The 20,454-nt window shown below is 40.9% G+C and overlaps 1 protein-coding gene across 10 annotated transcripts in view; it reads left to right on the top strand.

The window, feature by feature from the left end:
• CALD1 (caldesmon 1) overlaps positions 1–20,454 on the top strand; it is a 184,072-nt gene that overhangs the window by 82,079 nt on the left and 81,539 nt on the right. For 9 of the 10 annotated variants that reach the window (XM_065742577.1, XM_065742578.1, XM_065742575.1 and 6 more), the window contains one exon: positions 9,194–9,305. In XM_065742577.1, coding sequence (XP_065598649.1) covers positions 9,235–9,305 — 71 coding nt within the window. In that variant the 5' untranslated portion in view covers positions 9,194–9,234. Of the gene's footprint in view, positions 1–8,028; positions 8,156–9,193; positions 9,306–20,454 lie in introns of those variants that run through there. The other variant, XM_065742576.1, reaches the window with a different exon arrangement.

The raw sequence follows: 20,454 nt of genomic DNA, 5'->3' as shown, positions 1-20,454 counted from the left end.
AAGCCTGCAAGGAAGCTCTGCAGCTGGATTAAATCCTAGTGGAATTCCACAAATTTCCATGATGTTCTGCCATGGACTAGCTGCACTTTTGGCTGCAATGTATCTATCATGAGATTATGCGATGCAATGTGTCTTTGCAGTGTAAATGTAGGGAAACCAGGAGGGAAGATTAATTAATTAAATAGCAACAGGCAGAGAACATTCAGTATTTATCTTTCATTTTTTCCAAGAAACTGTTTGGGTTCAGTATGCTTGGTATGACTGAAGGGATAACAAGTAAGATCAGCAAACCAAACTACTTAAGGGTAGTGGGTTTTTTTTGCTTTTGTTTTTGTTTTTGTTTTTTCATTTAAAACTGCAAGGATGACAACTAAAACTTGCTCTTGCTGCTTCTTGCTAGTTCACTAAATCAAGAAACAGAGTTCTCAACTCTCATTAGAGTTTACAGTGCACATCATTAGGCAGAGCTAGGTCCTAGGTCTGCATGTTTTCACAGGAAAAGTACTTGAAAGAAGCAAAACTAAAGCCACAGTAAGCTGGCTGTATTGTATCTTCATATTATTTTCTATTACATTTTTATGACTGACTGTGTAGCTTAATATGTCATGATTTTGTATTTTAATGCGTTCCAGAAAACATGCGGAGTTTGCAGTCTGGCTGAGTGAATGTTGCTGTTGGAGCTTTACCTTAGACTTAGTTGGATATTTTATTATTTTTAACGGCATTACTTTAGCTTTCTAATTCAGGATCTGAGAGATGCAGAGAAAGAGCATGAATAGAGTGCTGAAGTGCTCATAAAGCACACTTGGACACAAATAAGTTCACACAGTGTGTTGCTGAAATATTGCATGCGGGGATGGAGGTTAACAGGGGTGGCACGAGGGTAGGACAAGAGAAAAGCACAAAATGAGGGAGATGGGAGCTGAGTGGGAAATGACAGGGAGGCAGGTCATTCCAGTGTTACTGGTTGCTGGCCCAGATCAGTTCCTTGCCTGAGAAGGTATGACCCATCTTCCTAGCAGAAATGTGCGTGGAGAGCTGCACTGCTACTGCTGGCTTCCATACCAGGTCTGTTGAGGCGGAAATGCTCCCACACTTGTCAGAGTAGCATCCTCCCTAGCTGATGCCTACACAGCTACTAGTCCAGGCCTTCTACATATTGCCACTGCATTTTCCGTCTTCAGTATAGCCTTGGCCACCTGAGCTGGACCTAACCTTGTTTCTTGGTGATGTTTGTAAGTTGTTTCCTGTTATTAGAAGACAAAAAGGTTCTGGCTGAAGGTGTGGCTTTGGTACTGGTTTTCTGCTCTCAGAGATTTCAGAGGTAGATGTAGCTGGCTGACAGCCAGGGCCTTGCCACAGGTTTCATCAGTCAGAGCAGAGATTTGTGGAAAAGCCTGCAAGAGAAGACAATACAAGATGCGGGCATTTTTGTGATAACATTAACATGATGAAGCTGAATGTCTTTGCTGGTAAAAGTAGCTAAAAGATAAGGGTAACTAGTGAACGATGCCCCTTGAACCCATTTCTGAGTGTTTAAAAGCAGAGAAGCAGTGAGTGTGAGTTTTTCTTGGATCTAAGCACTTTTACCAACTGTTTTGTAGACATAAAATCTCTTCCATTTTAGAGTGTTTCGTTCTCTGGATCGGGTCTCGTTATCACTACCTAGGGTATCTTACTTATCATTAAACAGTAGGAAAGGTCAATGCACTTTTAAGCTGCCCTTTGTATCTGCAGCAAAGGCTACTTCCTCAGTGATGACAATGTGAGTAAAAATATTCTTTTCTCACAAATAAGCATTGCAAGAATAAAAGAAATCCTGCATTTGCACATGTACGCAGTAGTGTGCAAGAGGACAGAATAGCCTATGTTGGCACAATCTGAGAGCACACCAGCTTCCAACATGCAAGGAAAGCTCACTGATCTCTTCTAACATGTATTACTGATAAACATGGCCTGCTAGGGTGGAATAGTGTCCTGACTAAGGTCTCTGGGAAATCTGCCAGGGTCAGGACTGGGATTTCAACTCTCATCTGTGTATGAATAATATTTCAGTATCTTCTGATCTTTAGGGACAACATGTTTGAAATACTTTGGAGGACATTTGATGGGGAGAGTCAAGGGTCAGTTCTTCTAACATGAGAACCAGTGGTTGTGCCAGCAGCTTCCAGTCCCCTGCTCCATGACCAGATGAAACAAAACACGGAACAGATTGGGATAAAACTGTATTCAATACGTCAAATTCTACTTTTTTACTTCAGTGAAGTTGTTGTACTTGTTGCTGAAACATCTGAGTGGCACAGAATGCTCCTAATACAAAATCAAAAGGGGAGTGGGGAAAATCATTTCCAAATGCTTTCTGACAGATTTTCATAGAAAACAGATTTAGTTGTTTTGACTGAACATAGATTAGGGAACTCTAACTCTCCCAGATATTACAGTAGAATGTTTGTCATACCTGCATTTCACGGGTGCCAGATTAAACAGGTTGCACTTGGACAATGGGTGTTGCTCTTTGAGTTGCTCTCAGCTACAAAAGGAGCAGTGAGATTCTGTTTTCATATTTGTGACAGGGGAGGCAGGAAAAAGAGGGCAGTGATTGTCTGGGAGACAGTGGATGTCATGGCATGTATCCAGTTGAAGCAACATGCTCTTCACACTTCACACTGGCAGGTTTTTTACTGACATTTGAAAGAGCCACACCTCCAAGCCAGGGATTTGGGACAACTTAAGTGCAGACAGATGGGAAAATAGGATATTTGACTTAATGGTGCAACTCACAAAGCTGTTTGCAGTCTCCAGTTTATGCTGAGATTTTATGAGACACTTGATCCTTTTTGTAGGAATACCAAAAAGAAAGAGGGTGATGACAGAGTAACTGTGTTTTGTGTTACCACCTGATCCTGCAGTGAGGACAGGTTTGAAGTCAGAATCAGCAGCATGCATGCAGAAAAACTGTGAGGTTGGGCCAGAATCCCTCCCTTTCTTAACCATCTGTAGGAAGGACCCGGGAAGAATTTCCCTATATCTGTAGGGTGTGGCATTTTTCAGTACTGATGTTATAGTTACACTTCTGTGACTGAAAGAAGTGCCTGGTTGTGCTTTAAGGAATTATAGAATCTTAGATGTTGCAAGGGATCTCTGGAGATCATCAGGTCCAACTCCTTGCTACAGGTGGTTCCCTACAGCAGGTTGCACAGGAAGATGCCCAGCTGGGTCTTGAGTATCACCAGAGGAGGAGACTCTATAGTCCCTCTGGGCAGCTTGATCCAGTGCTCTGTCACTCTAGCTTTCTGAAAGTGCACAGCGAGACTTTGAAGACAAGAGATGACAGAAGGACTAATGGCCACAAAAACTAAGGCTTAGTATCTAAAGGCATAGAGTAAATCAGAGGTAGAGCTGAGCAGGAGTATCCACAGTTGCTGGGTTTACCCTGAATGCTAGAGACCATGACATCTCATTGCCTTCCCTATTCTGTACTGTATTATTTCCATTCTTCTTGAAATCTAGTTCCTACTTCCAGCTGCTTGGGATGCAAGATAGAGAGGCTAGAAACTGGTCACAGTTTCTTTTATGAAGAAACTGGGAATTATCCTTTTTACTAATTTAGCCCTTTTCTTTGTTTTCTTCTAAAAGCGATGGAGGACTGGTCTGTACCTCACTTCAGCCACTAGCATGAGGAACATGTTGGGCTGTGGAAGGAAAGAGGATGTACATAGTGCAGACGAGAAGAGAAATCTATCAGGAAATCTATTTTAAAGAAACCTAAGGCCAAATCCCCTTGGTCCCCTCCACTGTATGCTGCCCTCATGTTTTAAAGAAGAATATGTCAACCTGCTGAGAGGGGAGTCCAATGAGAGCTCTGGACTGTGAGCTCTCCTATGGGCTGTAGACACTTTGCCATCTGCCTAGCATCTGTCTGCATGAAGGTTGCTCTGGGCAACCTTATTCTCAGTGGCAGGCCAGTGAAAATAATCCTGCTGTGAGGAATGGGGCATGACTTTAAGGCAGTTTGTGCCTGAAGGCCACCGAAAGGAAATCTGCAGTTGTTTCTTTGTGCTGGGTGGGGAGCAAGATGGCATGTGCTTGCACAGTGCTGTCACCAGATGTGGACGGCTTACAGCCCAGTGCAGTGAGCAGCCACACTATATTAGGGAACGTGCTCTGGCTTGATGTTTCTTGGCTCTACTAGGTTGAAGCTGGTGCACAGGCTTGGCATTAATATCATGGGTTCAGCACTCACTCAGCGTAATGAAAAGGTGCATGGCAAGTCTTGAAAGAATGGCCTCTCCATTAGTAAAAGACCTGAGTAGCAATCTGCATTTTCACTTCTTGTTGTGAGCCTGGCTTATCCATTTTTGAGGCCCGCTGAATGCTGGTTGTCTGCATCACCAGTGCTGGGGAGGGGAGTGAGGACAGTATTAAACCCCAGGCAGAGCAAGAAGTTATTTAGCTCACCATACTGGCACTATACAGCTGTATGTTTGTGTATGTATTTCCACTTAGCCAAATTACTGTTTGCCTTCAAAAGTATATATTACTGTTAATTATCACTGAAGCATTTTGTCATACATTTACAATTACCGTGCATTCCTCTGATTTTCCACCTTGTTGAAAGCTGCAAGAGGACAATATTTTAAACTCTGTCATGAGATGAGCCATAAAGGGGGGAGGGATTTGCATGTGTATGCTTTGTACCAGAAAGGATTGAGTGTGTCTGTCCTCAAAGGAAACATTCTTTAGAAAGACAGTGAAAAACTCAGCACACTTTAGCAGTAAACACTAGTCAAATGAATATTGAAGGCACTATAGAAAGTGCACAGATGAAAATGAGAGACAGGTATCAGTATGGATGTGAGGAATGTTTATGTATGGAAATGGTATTATTTGCAGGGCACATCACTTTGTTGTGAATTTGAAGGAAGTAATGTGGCAATAGTGGTAAATGATGCAGGTAAGCCACTCCATTTATCTGCCCCTTTTCAGTCTTCTTGTCTCTTCAGGAAGACCATGGGGTTCATCAGCTGTACTGTGATCTAAAGGTTCAGACTCTAAATCAAAAGATGGGGACTCTGATGAGATCCATTTTCTTGAGAATATGGAAGATCTGAGGTCCTGAGCAAGAATTACGTTCAGTGGCTTCTGGGAGGTATATAAAAATATAATGTGTGTGTGTGTGTGTATATATATATATATATATGGGAATATAAGATCAATATTTTAAATATTTTTCTGTAAGTACTTTTTGAGTCTGGTGGTAGAGAACTCATTCACTACAGATTCTTTCAGTAGTACTTCAGTTGTGTAAAGGTTGAAATAGTGCTGAGGGTTTTGTTTTGGTGCAGGTGCAGCAGAATGGCAGTTTTTGTGGTGCACTCTTTCACCCTATATATAACCTGCATTCTGGCAGTTTGTGTATGTACGTGGATATTAGGGGAATGCAACTGATGATGGAACAGGTGAAACAGTTTCAGATGTCTCTACTTGCTTTGAAAAGATTTTATTAAGATTTGATGACTTCTTGTTGAATTTTGATATAAATCAGAAGAAAAAAAATGGTAATACCAAAATATTTTCCCTTGTAATTCTGAAAACAAAATATTTGCATTTAAAATAAAAACAAAGCACTATTTACTTAGAGACAGTTTTCCTCTTGTGAGAAAAATGAATTTTTTTTGTCTGATACCAAATGATTAAAAATGCATAACAGAAGAAAAAATGGACACAAAGAATAATAAGAATAAAATGCCTTTACAAACCTTTATTAGGACATGTGAGGTCTATTACTGTTTTGTTCCAATACACCCTCTATATTTGAGAGGGTCACACAGAGATGTTTTCACATTTGTCTCTGCGGGCAGGCCCTGGAGCTGTGTGGAATGCTATGCTTTGACCCAGGATGTTTTCACTCATGATCAATTTTCAGTTTTCAAAAAAGGAGAAGATCAAATTGTGTGCATTCCTCAAAATAGTTTGTAGGAAATACTTGAAATAATTGGTACATCCATCTATAAGCAAAGTGATTTTTGAATTTTCTCAGCAGCTAGAACACTTTGAGAAACTATGAAACACTTTGAGAAGCTATACTCCTTTTCTGCGGATACAGGAAACATTTTTAGAGAGATTAATTGTGATGAAGTTATTGTCTGGTAATTTCCAAAGGCTGAAAGGTAACAAAACATTTTGAGGAAGACAGAGAACAGCACTGAATAGCTGACTTCTTCCAAGGGACTATGTGTCTATCTGATGACTCATCTTGCACTGATGTGGCTTTGCTATCTAAAGGTTGGATTGTTGACCTGACCTTAGTCTCCTGTGTATCCTCCTCATTTTTGAAAAAGCGGTTTGGCTTGCGAGTCATCTGAATGCAATGAAGAGGCCCTCAGTCCGTGGAGAGAAGGTAGCACACTTTAACAAACCAGAGATGTACTCTCAAGGGGTTCACTGATCTGAACTGTGTCAAAAAGCAGGAAAGCACCCAGATAAATGGAGGAAGGTCATTGCACCAAAGATCATTACTCTGTGTTACCTCTTCTGCACCACTGGGAATAGAAAAGAGAATTAATTGAAACAGTTTTGCGTTGTTGTTTGTCCTCCCCAGGTTTCCTTATGAGGAAGACACCTTGAACTTCTGGAGATGAGATTTGGTGATGAGGCCGTGTGGGAAGAGCCAAAAGTATTTTTGGCTGGGACATGTGAGGAGGGAATTGGAAAGGAACTGGGTAAAATGTTGCACTTTTGGGGAGAGTCCTGACCCTGGTCAGGAGAGGTGGATAAAGGGATGTACCTCACTGAGTTAGGAGGTATGCATAAATTGTATGACAATGCATGTCTGCCTTGGGGAGAGAGAGGAAGAAAGGGTCAGAACTCTCAGTTTCTAGCATGTGAGGTGTCGGCCTAGCAATCAGCTCTGTCTTAAGGCCCTGATGGTGACTGCCCTCCGCAGAGCAAACACTGCTTCCTAATGCAGGCTGCCCTCTGTGCACAGAAATCAGGGCTGTGCCTGGACCTTGAGTCTGCCATGTTCTGTTCCCACTCTGATCCTCATGTTCCAGCTGCGAAAACCACATTGCTCCTGCAATGCACTCTCCCAATAGCAAGGGAGCTGGGGCAGGATTTAGCTGCATGGGTAGGCTGAGATGTGTAGAAATGAGAGAATGGCAGATTCGGTGTTCTTTGCTCTTCGAGGTGTCCGTGCTGCAAAGAGTAAACAGACACAAGATTCAAGAAAAACCCAATGAAAAGTTCTGTTGCATCTTGCTTTTTAAAGATACTATTTGTGTATTAAAAAAAAATAAAAATAAAAAGAGGTGCAGCCATTGTTAAGCCAGTATCAGATTTGGGAAATTAACATTCCCTTTGAACCTCTGCAGAATAACCCCAGTCAGCCAAACACACAGAAAGTAACAACAGCAATATTTTAAATCCCCAATCTAGAAACAAATGAGAAAGAAAAACACCCCCAGGAAAAGTAAACTAATAAAATAATCTTCGCAAAACTCCTGCCCTCGGCAGTGTTTTAATCTGAAAAAGGGGAGCAGAGAAAGCCACAGATTCCCTTAAGTCATGCGAGGCTTTGCTATTGCCAATGGTGGTTTTACAGGGAGGGCACTTGGACTCTGCACCGCTGGGCAGGGTTGGAAAGCCGCAAGACAGATCTGTATCTGCAAACAGAGTGCTTCAAATAGCTCCCAAACGCACCTTGGCTTTGTCTCCCTGTAAACTGCAAGCAGTTATTAAGACCCCTTTGAAGGTCAGCCTGCATCTGCAGGCTGGCTGTGCGGTGTTACGGCCAGCCCCACAGTGCCGGGCTGGAAAATGGTGGGGGGGGGAGGGCATGGGGGGTGAGTGCAGCGTGGAGGCTAGGATTGCAGAGGAAGCTGAGGCCTCCAGCCCTGCACAGGAAGCAATCTTAGAGCAGGCCTTAAATGCCAGATTCCAGGCAGAGTTTAACTAACCACTGACAGCTCTGTAAACAAAGCAGGGACAAAAAGAGAACAGCTTTCCCTTTTCTGGTAGTCATTTTTAGTTTGGGGGCTGCAGGGGAATTCTGTAATACCCGGCTTGATGGGATATAAACCAAGGCTGAAAAGGCTTTGTATATGAAGAACTGTAAAGGGGAAAATATTTCATGGACTAAATCATAAAGAAGAAGGTAGGGCACGGGGAAAACGCATGGATTAAACTACAAAAAATATTGCTACTTTTGTTTTTTTTGAGCAAGATTTATATATAGCTTGGCTCCTCCTGGGTGGTATTTAAAAGATCTGGCTTTCTTTCTTTTCATTTTTTTCCTCTTCTTTTTTTTTTTTTTCTTTTGCTCCCCCCCCCCCCATCCTCCCCCCAGTTTTTTTTTTCATTTTTTTCCTCTTATTCTTTTTTTAATTTTTTTCTTCTTTTTTTCTCTTCTTTTTCTTCTTCTTTTCTCCCTTTTTATTATTTTTCTTTCCTTTTTTCTTCTTCCTCCTTTTCCCCCTTTTAAAGTTATTTTCTTCATTTTCCTTTCTCTTTTTTCTTTCTCTTTTTTCTCTTTCTTTCTTTTTCTTTTTCTTTTTCTTTTCTTTTTCTTTTTCTTCCCTTTTTCTTTTTCTTCTCTTTTTCTTTTTCTTTTTCTTTTTCTTTTTCTTTTTCTTTTTCTTTTTCTTTTTCTTTTTCTTTTTCTTTTTCTTTTTCTTTTTCTTTTTCTTTTTCTTTTTCTTTTTCTTTTTCTTTTTCTTTTTCTGTCTAGAAGTGGGAATGGGGACAAATGGACGGGGACTAGCTTTTGCAAGACTTTTCATTACCTGTGCAATTAGAGAAAACAAGAAATCTCTTGTGCAGCATTTTTACTGCTTCCAGTAAAAACTGTCAGCTAGAAGTTAAAATCCTGCTGAATTGTTGCTTTTGTTTGTAGGAAAAGACCTGTGACGTTACAAATAGCTAGTCTGCGGCTAGCAGATGTGTACAGTCTTTACTTATAGCATGTTGATTTAATTTTAACTAGGAAACTAAGCTCAGCTATGGGTGTGTTTATCCTACCAGGCATTTCATTAATCTTGTTTATCTCAACAATACTGAGGAAGTTCAATTTTTTGATAGAAAAGTAAAATTGTTATAGTGAAGTTCAGAAAGTAAAACAAAGCTAAATGAACTCAGTTGTTTGAATGCATCCATTGTGCTTTCTCTCTGATCTGAGTGGTCATCTCCCTTGTAGAATTGGATCATTCCAGAGCTCTGAACACTTGAACACCCACCATGGATGACTTTGAACGCCGCAGAGAACTCAGGAGGCAAAAGCGTGAGGAAATGCGCCTTGAAGCAGAGAGGTGAGGTTGTATGGAAAATGGTGTCGGTGGCTTGACTTTCATTGACTTTCAAAGCAGTGGCTTTGAGGATTTCTGTCTTACATTCAAAAGTATGCTGTATTTAACTGAAGAGTCCTTGCTAAAAATATGTACTATAAAATAGCTTTATTTAATATCATGGGAGAAGCTGGATGTGAGTGGTGTCTGTTGCCTATTTCCCCTATGGTGTTATAAACTGGCTTCCAAAATAATTGCTGTATGGATGAATGTGAACAGTGAAGGTGAACTATGGTAATGTGAAACTACTGATAGGAAAATTCATGCTCATATGCTGTGTGAGGGAGTGTTTGCTGTACAGAAGAGATTTTGTGTGTTTAGGTACTGTGCTAGAATTACAGGTTATCAACTGGAAGATGAGATACCCTTGGTGGATGTGGTATAGCATGTCTGTGACTTCTGTGCCACTGCTTTGCAATTGGTATTATGTTTGTTGTGCCTGTCATTATTTATTTACAGCCACTTCTTGTGGGCAATATGGGCAGCATTTCCTATCAGTTATTACGGATTACTGCTTTGCTTTGGTGCAAATGAGAATAGAACTTGAAACAGGATGTCTATTTGTGAAAAGAAGCAGCATGAAAATATTCAGAATAATATTTGTTGAACCCCTATTTCATATTTGTACAGTTCCATTTCCTTCAATAGAATTTCCCGTGTTTTACAATGGAGAAAGTAGAGAGAAAGTCAGGCTCTGTTTTTGTAATATTTGTTTTTATATAAAGATTTATGTAGTTTATTAACACCACAGTGATTTAAAAAAAAATGGAAGTTAGGTTTAAGCGTATTTTATTCTCATTTTTTTCATTTTGCTTATGGACTACATTTTTTTCCTTGACTTTTCCATTCACTAACAAGACTGTGGTGTTTCAAGTTCTGTATGTGCTTTAGACAAAATACTTTTTTTTTTTCCTAAGCAGTTCTAAAATGAAATCAGAAGTCAGCAGAATGCAATACCACATATATTTTGTATGTCTGCACTGAGCTTTTTAATAAAGCCTTGCTTGCTTAGCAGAGTTCTCTGATGGACCCTGATAGTATCTAGGGTGAACTCCCAGACAGATGAGATAGAATAGTGACCTTTCTTTTGAAAGGAAACGTTGCCCTGCAGAACTGGGCTTCTGGGCTCTCTTCAGGCTCTAAGCAGAATCTACAAGCTCTGAAAGACAACAGTGCTGCCTGAAGGTAAATAAACTCACATGAGGCATGGTGACAAAAAGGAAATGAGGTAGTCTTCCTTTGCAAACCAGCATCACCTTGTTTGTGACTAATCTCAAAAGAAAGAGAAGCAAATGTGCCATGTCACAAAGTGATCCCAGAAGGTTCTTCTCCAGGCCAGTAGTGATATATTTTGGTTGGACAGCATGGGAGGAATTTCAGAGCCTGTGTCAGTGCAAGCCTGGCCTGCTGGGTAAGCAGAGCTTCTGCTTGCAGTGATATCTACCGTGCACTTCCTATTGTAGCATTTACTTAGGCAGAAATTAGACGAAATGAAGGGAGGTGTGTGCTGTAGTGTTGATGTGGGCATAAATTCTGGGCACATACACCAACTGGAAAGAAGCCTGCTGTTTATCTGAGAAGTCAAAAACACTCAGATGTATTGCAAGCTGGAAGTCTGTGCTGAGGCCCATTTACACTGAATGTACATTCACTGCATATATACCCATTACAGCAGATTTTTAACATCATTGTATAACGAGAACACATGATATTCATATACTTCTGGTACACTTCTCTACAAAAAACAATATACTTTTAAAAGAAAGGTTAAGAGTTTAAGGTTTATTGCTAATACAGTTACTCAGATGCTGTAGAGAATTCTAGGGTATGTAGTCTTAAAGGTATTTCTGGAAAAAGTGGCATGAACTTCCCCATGAAATCATTCAAACTCTTACATGAATCTGCTGAGGCTGCTGAGTGCCACTGATGCCATGAGTCCATTTTGTAGATGCAGTGACAGTTGCAGGGGATAAAGGGGCTGGCCTTTGTTGCCATAGAAATAGAAATCCATTATATCCAGTGTGTTGGTAAGTCACTGTGTAACACATAGGCTGGGCTGTCTCTGTTCATGCTGGGGGAAACTGGAGCTCTTGGGGGACAAAAGCTGCAATGAACAGCTCAGTGGTGGCCTTTGAAGGATGCACCCCTGTGAAGCCCTGAAGGTTGATGGCTCTGCCTCCTGTATGTGATCAGGAAGTCAGGCTGTTGGGGCAAGAGAGTGATGGCCTCTGAGGTGGGATACAGCCAAGCTCACCCACCCATGCATTCTTTTTGAAGTGCTTTTTTGGCAGTGCTTGGAGCTGTGCTGTTGTTGCGGTAGTTTTTTTATGGTAACCTTTGTGGAGGAGACAAAATTGATGCAAGTCTGGCTGGAGGAGGAGGGCTTGGGTCTGTTTCTCTGTTTTCTGTTCAGTCACTGCAGAAGCGCTTCGTGCCCTTTCCCACACATTTAAAGACTTGTAGCAATAAATTGCTGTACGCTAAATGTTACTGCACTCCCTCTGCTGCTGCCAACTTCAAGCATTCAAGTATTATGAGTCAGACCCCTTGAAAGTCACAAGACTACTTTAAAAATCTTGAGATCTTAAAAATAATTTAGTCTGGCCTTTTTATTTTGGGTTTGCCATAACAATAACAGAGCCTGACTCTCAAGTTTGGATGTGACTCTTGGAGCTGGGACTTCATGAAACCCACCCCAGCACGGGCAAGGTCAGGGAGGAGCACAGCACTGGTCTTTTATTCATAGCAAATGGAGCTGATGGCCAGCAGGATTTAGGCAATTATTAGCAAATGAAACACTGTGTAATGTTTGGTGAATTCACATTTTAGGGATTTGTAGATCATTCTCACCTTTAAAAATATGACTACAACATGTTTGTGTACATGTCTGTTCTCCTACCTTAAACCACAGCAATCTGCTGGCTAGACCGCCCTTGGTCTGAACACTTTCAGGTGTTTTTTCAAGTGAGAATAGTCTGTTCCTGAAGAGCAGCATGGGGGCTGAAAATACAGTTGTGGCACTGAGCATTGGTACCTGCTGTGTAGGCTATAACCTGTTTCCTAGGTCTCCCAGAAACTGTTTAGGCTTCTTTGAGTCAAACAGTAAACCCAGAAATGAAGACACTGTATCCAACAACGCTGTTTGTAATTCAGCCAGCTGCAGTGATGTGTTTTACTGTTTCCTGGGTTAAAGGCACATGGAGGGTTTATCTTCTCAGCCTGACAACCACACCCACCAGAGATGGAGGGGTGTGGATGGCTTAAGGTCTGTATGGCCTCATGGAGAGCATGACTGGCCTCCCAGTGCCAGATGGGTGCCTTGATGCTGCCTCCTCTGCAGGGTGCAGAGGCTGCATGAGCTTCTGAGGGTACACATACCATCAGCTTCCCAAATGACCATCATGCTAGAGCCACTGACGCCCAGCAACTTATGCCTGATTTCCAGAGGTGCTTAGGATGAGTCCAGTCCTTGTGGGCTGATGGTTAGGGTTTGTTGTTGTTGTTGCTCCCCTTCCTTGCTAGAAAGCTGATGAAAATGATGGTACTTTGTTGTGTGTAGTCCTGGTGTTTTCGGTTGGTATGCTTAGGAACGATCCTGAGGAATCTGCCTTTGTCTTTTAGAGGCAGTAGAGTGGTTCACCTTTGGCATACTTTCACTGTTAGTTCATACAGTGTTAGCTCAGATATAAATTCCTACTGGCTTAGAAACCTCATGTTTCATTAGCATTTTACACTCTCACCATTTCAAGGCATCCTGCATGTCCTAGATTTCCCATCCAGGCCTGCCATACCCACCCAGAATTGTCCTCCAGCTGGATATTTTTGTCTTTTTGTGTTTACCTGTAGTCTCTGGAGGTTTATCATCTTATTTGAAGTAACAGCACAGACCTGTATAGGGGGCATGTGTCCTAAAATGGGAGTGGGACCTGCACCCGGTGCATCAGATTTTCTGCATGTGCTTGGGTTGCTGGGATCCTGCAAGACTGCAGACTGATAGCGTTTTGTGTGCGCTTTCTGCTACACAGCTATGAGGACAGGGGAAGTTGGACTCTACCAGTTATTTGGGTGACCTCTGGAACTGCTGTGTGGTGGAGGTGAGGCTTCATCCTGATCCTTAGTGGCAGAGAGAGACCTGCGCATGGGCCCACACTGGCTGAAGGCTCTTGGATGCTTTCCATTTATTTCACTGTGCTCTGGGCTAGGCTCTACCTGAGTTATTCCAGCCAGATGATTTATGAGACAATCTTGGTGGCAGCCTTGAAGGAGCTGGATGAACACTTTGCCTCCCAGTCACAGGGTACATACCGTGCTGCACAGGCAGGGCTGTCACAGAGATGGTTTGTGCTTACTGATGAAAAAAATCCCATCTGTAGCTGAAGCTTAAGGGGCTGGCTTCTTTCAGCAAATGCCACCTGCTTTTTGTGCCTCTTCCTGAGCAATAAAAGATGTTCTACGGCCATCAGGTTTTGTCATTTTGATGTTGTTGTAGCTGACACTGGAAGAATTAAGCCTGGGGCTGGCAAGAGTGCGCGTGTGTGAATCTGCAGTGAAGTACTGAGGTGAAAAACTTCTTTAAGTGGGAGAAGAACTACTCCTATGACTTCACAAAAACTGTGAGCAAATATTTGCCCCTTGAATTCTCTTAAGTCTCAGGTTAATCTATTTAATGCATAAGCTGTGAACTTATAATTGGCTGACTCGACAATTCCCCAGCAAAGTATTTTCATCTTTTCCTGGTATCAGGACTCTTTTAAACATTATACTAGCAAGCTGATTGAATTTTCTTCCTTGCCATACCATCACCTCTGCAGACTTCCAGAAAGTCTGCTGGTAGGTGTCAGACTGGTCTCCATTTAACTTAACTCAATTTGAACCACAGCTTTGCTCCGTGTAATGCTCTTCCCCAAAAGACTGGGTCATCCTAGTATAGAAATACAGTGTAGAGAATTGGCTGTCTAGCAGCAAATCATAAGCCAGTAAAAAGGCTCTCTTAAGCCATGATGTTGAGGGCTGTGTAGGATCTCCTGACAGGAGCTGTAGCAGTCTTTACTAAAAGACTTGAGTCTTAACTAAAGGGGGTTGGACTCCATGATGTCTAGAGGTCCCTTCCAACCCCTGCAATTACGTGATTCTGTGACTCATCTCCTTGCAGATCAATAAAGTATTACTAAACGTATGCTAAAAGAATTTCACATGTCATCTGCATTTACGCTGTAAATAATTACAAATGGAGGAACATTTCATGCCATTCAATGCATGTTTTATCTCTTATTATACTCAAATTATATCACAGTGACTGTAGCAGGATGCTGTGGTTGGGATATACAGAGAAAGGTTACCATTAAGCTTTATGGTTCATTATGGCATTAATTACTAAATATAGTAGGTAAGGATTTTTTAGAACATGTAACAGTTCAGTCACAAACTCTCCAGCCTATCATTTAAACAGTTTCATAAGGCAGTGTGGTTCCTATTTGTGAACATAGGTTAGGGAAAGTTCACAGGAATAACCTGGCTTGTGGACTGTGCATAGAGGCAGCTTGTAGCAGGCTGAAAGTCTCCTGGAGTGTTCCTACTGAGGCTGATGTAGCTCAGGTAATCATAATGAGGGCTGAACCTACAAGTTAAGAAGGTAAAGCCAGCGGTATCAGACAGAAAGTGTCCTTGCAAGACTTAATGAAAAGTATGTTGCTTATCTACAAATAAGACAGGAGATATTTGTTGCCACAATGCCTTAATACATCTGTAGTGCAAGGAAGGGTCATCCTTGGGAGGCACAAAGTAGGTAGTTTCTATGCTTCTGTCTAAGACAGCTTAGGTGAGGATAAATAAGTATTAATATTGCATCAACACTGAACGAGCACAGACAGCTTTTGAAACTGCTTCTTATTCTTGAAAGAGTTATCTCTGGGATAGGGTGTGCACTGAAGACAAATGTTAAACATTGTTGGAAGTTTAAAAGTGGACAAGAAGGGCTACTTTTTAATTATCTCCTACTTTTTGAAACATTAGGAATTGTCTAGGTCATCTTGTTATGAAATGCCTGGTTTTCATTAACAGTTTTCAGAGATCGTGCTTTGATTCAGACTTTTGAAGTCTGAACTTTTTCTGAATGAAGAGAATGATCTTAATAGGAGTTTTCAAGGAGTGCATGCTTAAACATATGAGAGGCTGACTGCACACACTTAACAAAGATTTCCCAATGTTCATGATTTATTTTGGAATAGTACTTCCAAAAAAACGTCACCCTCTGTCATCCAGAGGACTGTGCTTTGTTTAGTTCAGCCTTCTTTTGGTACTGAAACACAAGCTACAGTGATTTTATCTCTCCATGTTCTCTTTGTATATCCTGAAGTTTTGAGTTCAAGGATATCTGCTTGTCTTTCCATAAAATACCTTCTGCAAAAGCCGAAGCATGACATATTCTGCCCAAAAGTTAAATATTTAAAAAAAATGAATAAATAAGATTAGAAGTGCATGAGGATTGAGTACAAACTGAGACAAAACGATCCAGCTGTTAATCTGTCTTCCCAGCTACCTTACATTTCAGGTGTGACAGAAAATATTTGGATTGTCAAGGTGAATCTGGCCCTGCACATTATACTCGTCACTTTTATTGGAATTCTTGGAACTCATTCTTAGCATGGGTAAAAAAACATTATCAATTCAGTGCCTCCTTGAAGCCTGCCCTGCAATTGTCACTCTAAAGTGAGAGTGAATATTAGAAAAATCTTTGCTATGGTAGCTTTTCATATGCCCTGGAGGTAATAACCAAACATGCACAAGCCTGAGTAGAGTCCTACCACTTAATTTTACAGTGACTGTGCGTTTTGCAGGTTGTATTTTCTTTAAGTGTCCTAATGGAGAAGTGTTTATAAAAGAAGCTTTGTTTTTCAAATAGCTAGACATGAAGAATATAGACTTTACTGAGATAACCCTACTACAGTTCTTAAGCAGACAACAAAATGGGCTGCTTAGTATTTCTGATATTAATCCCACATGTGCGTTAAGATTATTCTATAATCTCTGTACTACATCTAACATGGCAGCTAAGGTTTTAGGAGGAGAGCATTCAGACAGCTGGCAAAATGCCACGCGTTTCACCTCTTTCAGCAAAGTGGCAAGTTTGCTTTAGAAGCTCCAAGGATTGTTAGAAATTCTTGGGCAAAAAGCCCCTCTTCTCATCCTATAGCCAGCTAGCCCACCTACCCCAAAAATAAATCTATCCTTTTGTTTTCTACTGTATTTTTATTAGCTTAACTAGTCAAAATGCCTTTGATAAACAGGATCTTATTTACATGCCTACTAAATGTGAGCATTGAGCCATGGCTTTTCATGCTTGTTACTGACAAATTTGGCATGCATATTTAAAAGGGTACCAGGAGTCGTAGGACAGTGTGGTATTTCTTCATGGTTTTATGAATTACTGAGGCATAGGCACTGCACAAAGGAAAATACAAGGCTGAAGGAATGTAGCTGGCATAGTACATATACGTCAATGGCCGTCCTGTCACATTTATGTGAAAAATAACATCTCTTTAACATCTTATGTGCAAATCGGCAGTATGTAGTCAATTAAGCTAAGATAGTCTGTAGCGTTCTTGCAGCTCTGTGCATCTGCCTTTGTTTCTTCAGACATTATAAATCATAACTAGCATCAGAATTTTCTCAAATGACTTCAGAAATTCCAAATGCAAAAAGCTACATTAACTCAACGTTGGCCTGAGGTTTGTGAAGACTCAGAGACTTTGAACTTCCTGCAGCACAGCCACAGTTGAGCTGTGTGGTGCCTTTGACTACAAGTATCTGTTTCCCTTGTAGGCAGGCTGGCACCCCAGTGCCCTTGGCAGCATTTCCTGTCCTTTGGCAAGGAATCATAGAACCATATGAATGCATCAGAATGCATCAGCCCTTCATGTAGGTCACCTTCTACAAAAGCTCAGTTAACTCAATATGGCAGAGACCACGGCTACTGTCCTAAGAAAAAAAATAGCCAGAATAAAGGACACTCAATTACTGGTTCCTAGTTCTGCTTTTTGTCAGACTCCTTCTTAGAATGGGAAATCCCCCATTTTCATTGGGCTAGACACCCAGTATCAATTGGTAAATGAACCTGCAAGAGCTATTCCTAATGTTTATTAGATGCGTAGGCTAGTGCCTGTTCGTAAGTAAAAACAATCCGATCTTTGGGTTTTTCTTTCTAGACAGTAAGTGTATGATCAAGCTCTTAGCTGTGTGGTCACAACATTGCATCTGGAAGAGGCTTTGAGTATAGGCTGCTGTATGTAGAGAGTGATGTTTAATTTGCCATTTTGCTCAAAGTAGAAGAGAATAACTGAAAACCAGTCTTTAATACTCCAAATTTCCGGACTTAGGTACAAATGATCTCTTAGCTGTTACACTGTAATGCCTTCCTTTTAGTTAGTAAGAACATTGTTAAGCTTGTTGCCTTACTGTGTCACTGTTCTTCAGGGCATATTAGGCTCAGAAAAAGAAAAGTTAAAAAACACAAAAGAATCTGCAGTTATTACCCCACTATGAGACTCTTTCGAGAGTGACATGAATACGAGTTTAGCCAGTGGGTTTCTAGGAGCATCTGCTTCTCAGTGTGAGTTTACATTTTATTAACATCGTTATGAACTGATATCTGAAATTAAACTGGAAAATCAGATTTCCATTTAAAAAGCTGAGGCCAATTTGTTTGCAGGGATAACAGATTAAATGAAGTCAAATGCTTCACGTGAATGAGCATCGTATATCAGCACTCTCAAATTGCTGGTAGCCTGGGCAAAGTTACCTTTTTACTGTTCACTTCAAAGAGCTAAAGAGGGAAAAATGTGATGTGTAAATCACACTCTAAACCGATTTCAACTTGCAGAAGCATCGCATTTGGTCAATTAGATCCTGCATTGCGGCTTTGGGCCTTTAAACAAAGTTTTCATTACTGAAGATAAATGTTTATGAGCAGATTTATTTCTCATGATAACCTACTTAGTAGCTCGCAGCCTTTGTACCAGCAGATTGTCTTTGTGCGGCCAAGGTCTTTCATGAGACATCAGATGTATGTGCTTCTTGGACAACTTAATTTATCACCACACAGCTGTAGAAATATTCCTGCCAGAAATAAGGTCAATGGGCAACTGCCCCATAGAAAAGAGGTCTGGTGACCGCACAGTCTTCATGGATGCTGGCACAAAGCATGTGACCAGGGTCTGGTTAACAGAAGTGGTACAGCTACACATGACAAAGAGCAATAGCTTTGTCAGCCTTGTGGCAGGATCCTTCTCTTCCTGGGAAGCCGTGAGGGTGATGAGAAGTGCAGAAGTAAGCAGCATGTTTTTCTATTCATTTCTTGGAAAGTATAAACCAATGGGTTGTGTATTTGGCAGCTAAAGGTCAGTCTCATTGAGGGTGACATTACAAAAACATAAATAGATGCTATTTTTCTCTCCTTTATGTTAAATCCTGTTAGTGAGACTAAAATTTGCATATTAATAATCTTTGTTGGATGGGACTTAGTTGGATAGTTCATTGAAAAATGGCCAGCAAGTTTTACAAAGAAGATCAAGGGAAGACTGCAACTCTACAGCTAGTTGTGACTTTTTGTTTAAAAGTGAACAAACAAAAAAACCATCTTTTTTTTAACCTGACATTTGCTGAGTACATGCTTCAGTTTCCTTTAAGATAGCTTATGACTCATTTTCAATTGAGACAAAATCTAAAGGCATCGTGAACTGCTCTAGCAAGAGATTATGTTGTAGATGGACAATGTTCTTGTGCTGATGGTGTAAGAGTGCTGCTGAAAAACTGGTACTGAAAAGCAAGGACTCTTCAGTGATTTTAAATTAATTCTCTGTACTAGTGCTTTCCTTTTCCACCAGTATGAAACAGCATCTTGTCTAATGGTGTTTAAACTGATTCACTCAAAGAAGTAATCCTTCTGTGAGCACTCTTTGTATGTTATAAACCTGATGCACATTGTGGTAAGTTTTTAAGTCAATCAAGTGCACACAGTGGAGGGAAACCACATGAATGTGGCTCAAGTTACTGCTTGTCAGCCAAGTCTCTTGCAAGGGAGATATCTTATTGTGAAACTGTGTAGAAGAGTGAGCTCCTTTATGTTTTGAAGAGAGGTTTGCAGAGTTTTAATTCACTTGAGGTAAACTGCAACTTCTATGTACAGACAAGACTTTCGTGACTGCGGAAAGGCATGTTGGTATTGGAGTCCTCAGTGAGGAACCTCTGTTGATCTTTGGGGTTGGCATTTTCCATGCAAATCTGTCTCCTCTCATAGCTGCTTTTGTCTGCTGGTAACGTGAAGCTGCAGATAGGTGGGAGGTACTTGTTACGGATGTGGAGGCTCAGATAATTGACCTACTTCAACGCCTTTCAGGAGGAGGCTGGTATGAGGTGGGTGAACCAATTTGGATGAACATCCACCAATTGCTGCTGACCTTATGTCAAGAAAGGCAGCTCTAAGACTTGCTGCAAGTCACTGTGGAATTGGCAAATGGCTACAGCTATTCCTGATGCTGCAGCAGGATTCTTGCAATAGCTGGAACTGTTGTTTCTAGCTGTTTCAGAGGGGTATCCTGCAAAGGTGGAGAGAGAAGCTAGAAAGAAAAATCGCAATTTTGCTTTTAAAGTGAGAAAAGCAGTGCTGGAGTATCTGAGAACGTATGCACCTATGTGTTCAAAAAACATACTGCCTCTTACTACATTAGAATTTCCTTTGCATAGCTTAATTCTTAGAAATGTCATTTATACGTATATTTATTTATTTTTAATGGAAGGTGGGATGATTTTGTTAAGCAAAACCTTGACTTCAGAGAGTTGATAGTGCTTTACATGAGAAAATTGTTCTTATTTATAACACTGACCTCTAGTAATAAGGGGAAAATCCCATGTTCTGTGTAGCAATCCTGGGTATTTCTGAAAAGCGCTGTTATAACACGGTGGTGACAAAAGGGTTGAAGCTATCCATAGAGCAGAACCGCTTTTTGATATAGAAAATAAACTTTTTTCTGTTTGCATTCTCTGAACAGAGGGAAAGAACATGGTGGTATAAACAGCTTTCAGTGAATGGAACTTCAGTGAAATAAAAACAAACCTC

This window comes from Cyrtonyx montezumae, unplaced genomic scaffold, assembly GCF_038088225.1.
Source record: "Cyrtonyx montezumae isolate F1298 unplaced genomic scaffold, pur_monq_1.0 scaffold_3, whole genome shotgun sequence".
NCBI classification, from domain to species: Eukaryota; Metazoa; Chordata; class Aves; order Galliformes; family Odontophoridae; genus Cyrtonyx; species Cyrtonyx montezumae.
This window is presented reverse-complemented; position numbering and strand designations above follow the sequence as displayed.